Below are 6,000 nucleotides of genomic sequence, written 5' to 3' on the forward strand. Positions count from 1 at the left end.
ATAGTCGCCACACGAGCGATGGAACACAGCATCTCCGAGATAGAGGTGAAGTGGTGATTTTCCCCTACGACCATTTCACGAGTGTATCGTGAATAACAGGAATCCAGTAAAACGTCAAATATCCGATACCGCTGTACCCGGGAAAGGACTGAAGAGAGTCGGTCAACGTGACAGAAGTGCAACCCTTCCACAAATTGCTGCAGATTTCAATGCTGGACCATCACCAAGTATCAGCGTGCGAACCATTCGAGGAAACATCAACGATACGCATTCTCGGAGCCAAAGGCTCACTCGTGTACTTTTGATGACTGCATGACACAAAACTTTACGCATCGCCTGGGCCTGTCAGCATCTACATTGGACTGTTGCCGATTGGAAACATGTTGCCTGGTCGGACGAGTCTCACTTCAAATTGTATCGAGCGGATGGATGTATACGGATATGAAGAAAGCCTGATGAATCCATGGACCCTACATGCCAGCAGGCGACTGCTCAAGCTGGTGGAGGCTCTACAATGGTGTGTGGCGTGTGCTGTTGGTATGGGACCCCTGGTACATCTAGATACGACTCTGACAGGTGGCACATACGTAAGCATCCTCTCTGATCACCTGCGTCCATTCATGTCCCTTGTGCATTCCGCCGGACTTGGGCAATTCCAGCAGGACAATGCGACACCCCACACGTCCGCAATTGCTACAGAGTGGCTCCAGGAATACTCTTCTGAGTTTAGACATTTCCGCTGGCATGAACATTACTGAGCGTATCTGGGACGCCTTGCAGCGTGCTGTCCAGAAAAGATCTCCACCCTCCGTACTCTTAAAGATTTATGGACAGCCCTGCAGGGTTCACGGTGTCAGTTCCCTCCAGCATTACTTCAGACATTAGTCGAGTCCATGCCACGTCGTGCTGCTGCAGTTCTGCGTCCTTACGGGGGCCCTACACGATATTAGCCAGGTGTACCAGTTTCTTTGGCTCTTCACTGTATATTACATATATGAATTCAGTGATTGCCTTCTGGTAAGAAAAATTCCGCATTTAAATTTTGAAACGTGAAGCTGTTCGGACGGATTTTCATCTGATTAAACATTTGCTTCTCTAGAAGAAACCTCAGAGAAGAAACGATATTCACTGTCGCTGTATCTGTAGGGGAAGACTTAGACATTACCATGTAAAATGAGATTGAAATCTCTGTGGAGTTTGACCTGGACGCAGAAAAACTATAATGAGAGCCGCATACTGAGAAAGAACAGGGATCAAACCCCTCATACTCCATCCCGACTTGTTTAACCTTACGCACAGTAGTACGATGTAAGATTTTTGCATGTGCAAAATTTTTTGTACACTGCTGCCACGTCTGTAACAGGACGTAGTAATTGCAAGATTTTCGATCGATGCCTGAAGATCAATTTTATTTTGTATCTTTTTACCTGGTCACTTGCCTTACCCAACTCAGAGCCACGTAACTGAAAAAAAAAAGCTTTTTTTGCTGCAATTATGTCACAGACTTCAGAAATGCTGAAGTTTTCTGAAAAATATTCACTGATATTTTGAGAATTTCTATTAACTTCCGATACATACCAGAGAGTATACATCTACAACACGATCTTGACATATCAGTCATGTATCGTCAACTGAAGCTTAAGCTTCATCAATTAAAAAGTTAATGCCAACAAGAAACCAATAGGCATAGGCCTAGAAATGCAGTGTCGAACCTAACTGTCTGCGCTGCAGAAGAAATTATGGCACCTGCTGGAGGGTGTTGGAGCAGCGGTAAGTGTGCCGAGAGTCACAACTTTATGTGGCTTACGTGGAAGGTACTGGTCAAGTTAACAACTTAGCATACAAATACGCAAAAGCACGAAATTTGGCAATGGTCGACAATCTCGATCAATGGAATTTTTAAGGAATTTACACAGAATAAAAACATCTAAATTCATTACAAATATAGTAAAAGTTGTGGAAATTCTTTATAAAAGCACCTGTACATCAGGTGACAACTTGCTTGTCTAACTTTACAAATATGTTTTTTAAAGATAAGAGTAAATCACATTTAAGGAATTTCAATCCACTTTAGTTTTCCTGTTCTTCGTTGGTACCTTATGGTGATTCGTTCTTGAGGTCACTTCAGTTACTGGGTGATCGTTGTAGCCATTGCTCCTGAAGACCTTGTGTAGTTGGCTCTGCTAATGGGTCAGGTTAACGGTTTTTGATATTTGTTGTTGCATGATGCGCCAACATCTGCATAATAGAGACGTTGTGTGCTGACTGATGTTGGCTGATGGCGTGCGAGTAAAAATCCATGTGCGGAGGTTTTCTGTAGACACTGTAGCCAAGACATCCAATTTGTTTGCTACATGCAGGAACATCGAGGAAGGGTAAGGCAGCAGGATCTTCTTCTACTTACTTTGTAAACCCGAGTTTTTGGGATTCCCTCCGAATCAGATTAAAGGAAGACGTCAAAGCAATCCGTAATTGTGTTCCTAGGCTTGTTACCCATAGATACGGAAATTCTCGCAGACGCAAATTAGAATTCCTGTGGGGAATACGATCTCTCTGCGGAACATTAGGACCTACTGAGAAAATTTAGAAAAACAGTATTTGCGACAAATTGCAGGGCAATACTTGTACGTCTTGTGTAAGGCCACAAACTTAAAAAAAGAGAAATCACGACTCATATTGGAGCTTATTCACCGCCGTTTATCTCTAGTTCCGTTTTCGGTATTGAAACACGAAAGAAAATGATTAGCAATGATCCTAAGTAGCCACCACCAAGGTCTTGCGGAGTATGTACATAGACATAGATGGCAAGTAGAAACTGCCTTATGTTAAACAAAGGCAGTAACTTTTTGGACGATTTCTTGCCATTTTCGAGACAGTTTTGACGATAATGTGTCCTCCAAAAGCTAGCAGTGAATTTAGGAAATTAATAAATATAAACAGACATATTGAGAAAATAACACTGGACCAGAAAGTACACTCTAAGAAGAATAAGAAAGAATGACGCACCACGAAGGAATTATCTGAAGGGGTGAAAACCGGAAGGTTTGATGTGCATTTACAGTCAAACAAATTACTGCAATTTCACAAAAATTGGACTAATTATGGCCAGGGTCCTCGAACTAGCAAGATATTTTGATGATCTAAGATGGTAGTAGGTCAGAATAAGGCACAACATCCCGCAGGAGGACATTCAACAACTCTATCAATCAACAGCAAGCTGAATAACTGCTTCCTTAAGGACCAGAAGTGGATCAACGTATTATTTACTTGCTCAGTTTGTGAAGTTCTGCCGGCCGCGGTGGTCCCGCGGTTCCAGGCGCGCAGTCCGGAACCGCGCGACTGCTACGGTCGCAGTTTCGAATCCTGCCTCGGGCATGGATGTGTGTGATGTCCTTAGGTTAGTTAGGTTTAAGTAGTTCTAAGTTCTAGGGGACTGATGACCACAGCTGTTAAGTCCCATAGTGCTCAGAGCCATTGTGAAGTTCTTTTTCTTGAATAAATCATCCAGTTTTTCTGAAATTGTAATCATTTGTTTTTCTGTGCATGTGCATGACACGTACCGATTTCCATTCCATTCGGGCAGTTCCTTGGTAGTGCATCATTTTTTCTTGCCTAATAGAGCACCTGAGACAGGCAACCAAAACCAAATGTTGCATCGCGGGTGCAGTTGATGTAAGATGGGTTGCCTGTCTTAGACTGCACGAAATAATTTCAGAGCCAGTTTTACTTAGCCCACCCTGTATAAATGCATCTACACTCCTGGAAATGGAAAAAAGAACACATTGACACCGGTGTGTCAGACCCAACATACTTGCTCCGGACACTGCGAGAGGGCTGTACAAGCAATGATCACACGCACGGCACAGCGGACACACCAGGAACCGCGGTGTTGGCCGTCGAATGGCGCTAGCTGCGCAGCATTTGTGCAATGCCGCCGTCAGTGTCAGCCAGTTTGCCGTGGCATACGGAGCTCCATCGCAGTCTTTAACACTGGTAGCATGCCGCGACAGCGTGGACGTGAACCGTATGTGCAGTTGACGGACTTTGAGCGAGGGCGTATAGTGGGCATGCGGGAGGCCAGGTGGACGTACCGACGAATTGCTCAACACGTGGGGCGTGAGGTCTCCACAGTACATCGATGTTGTCGCCAGTGGTCGGCGGAAGGTGCACGTGCCCGTCGACCTGGGACCGGACCGCAGCGACGCACGGATGCACGCCAAGACCGTAGGATCCTACGCAGTGCCGTAGGGGACCGCACCGCCACTTCCCAGCAAATTAGGGACACTGTTGCTCCTGGGGTATCGGCGAGGACCATTCGCAACCGTCTCCATGAAGCTGGGCTACGGTCCCGCACACCGTTAGGCCGTCTTCCGCTCACGCCCCAACATCGTGCAGCCCGCCTCCAGTGGTGTCGCGACAGGCGTGAATGGAGGGACGAATGGAGACGTGTCGTCTTCAGCGATGAGAGTCGCTTCTGCCTTGGTGCCAATGATGGTCGTATGCGTGTTTGGCGCCGTGCAGGTGAGCGCCACAATCAGGACTGCATACGACCGAGGCACACAGGGCCAACACCCGGCATCATGGTGTGGGGAGCGATCTCCTACACTGGCCGTACACCACTGGTGATCGTCGAGGGGACACTGAATAGTGCACGGTACATCCAAACCGTCATCGAACCCATCGTTCTACCATTCCTAGACCGGCAAGGGAACTTGCTGTTCCAACAGGACAATGCACGTCCGCATGTATCCCGTGCCATCCAACGTGCTCTAGAAGGTGTAAGTCAACTACCCTGGCCAGCAAGATCTCCGGATCTGTCCCCCATTGAGCATGTTTGGGACTGGATGAAGCGTCGTCTCACGCGGTCTGCACGTCCAGCACGAACGCTGGTCCAACTGAGGCGCCAAGTGGAAATGGCATGGCAAGCCGTTCCACAGGACTACATCCAGCATCTCTACGATCGTCTCCATGGGAGAATAGCAGCCTGCATTGCTGCGAAAGGTGGATATACACTGTACTAGTGCCGACGTTGTGCATGCTCTGTTGCCTGTGTCTATGTGCCTGTGGTTCTGTCAGTGTGATCATGTGATGTATCTGACCGCAGGAATGTGTCAATAATGTTTCCCCTTCCTGGGACAATGAATTCACGGTGTTCTTATTTCAATTTCCAGGAGTGTAGTAAAATGTTTTTGAGGGGAGGTCACGATACCGACGACCGCCTGCACAACCTTTGATCAGTACTTGCTGTACGTGTCCTCTGTTGTGCTGGCAGGAGACTGGGCGGCTGTTCACGACGGTGCCCTGCATGCCGTACCTGGTGACTGAGGACTCGCCGCTGGCAGGCGGCCGCCACGTCGCGCCCCAGGGCAGCACGGCGCTCATAGCCTACTACCTGATGCACCGCCACCCCGAGCTCTTCCCCCAGCCGGACAAGTTCGACCCCGGCCGTTTCCTGGAGGGCGGCAGCGCCACGTTCAGGAAACCCTACAGCTACATCCCTTTTGGCATCGGCGCTCGCAAGTGTATTGGCAGCCGATATGCAGTTCTGCAGATGAAAGTCATCCTAGCGACGGTTCTGCGGCGCTACAGAATACTTCCCGGAACGAGCAGGGAGGAACTGGAAGATAGTGTGCTCTCAATATCATCTCACCCAATAACCGGCTTCAGAGTTACTTGTATCCCACGAGAAAACTTGCCCTCCAGTTCAGTGTAAGAGAGGACTGTATTACTTTTTTTATGCAGCCCACCAAGGATTCCTATCCTGCGCCAACCTTGTCAGAGTGTTACTTGCAACCTACATCCTCAATTATTAGCTGGTGTATTCCACTCTCTGTCTTCCTCTACAGTTTCTATGGCCTACAAATTATTTTCAACATTCATCTCTAGCACCACATGCCAAATGATTTGATTCTCTTCTGTTTGAGTTTTCTCACAATCCATGTTTCACTACCACACGACGCTGTCCCCCAGACGTACACTTTCAGCAATTTCTTCCTCAAA

At 47.6% G+C, this 6,000-nt stretch overlaps 1 protein-coding gene across 1 annotated transcript in view; it reads left to right on the forward strand.

The window, feature by feature from the left end:
- Positions 1-5,713, forward strand: part of LOC126092926 (cytochrome P450 4C1-like) — a 219,966-nt gene extending 214,253 nt beyond the window's left edge. Inside the window, exon 6 of the mRNA XM_049908657.1 lies at positions 5,273-5,713. Coding sequence (XP_049764614.1) covers positions 5,273-5,713 — 441 coding nt within the window. The remainder of the gene's footprint in view (positions 1-5,272) is intronic.
- Positions 5,714-6,000: the final 287 nt, after the last annotated feature.

Source organism: Schistocerca cancellata, chromosome 7, assembly GCF_023864275.1.
Source record: "Schistocerca cancellata isolate TAMUIC-IGC-003103 chromosome 7, iqSchCanc2.1, whole genome shotgun sequence".
Classification (NCBI taxonomy): domain Eukaryota; kingdom Metazoa; phylum Arthropoda; class Insecta; order Orthoptera; family Acrididae; genus Schistocerca; species Schistocerca cancellata.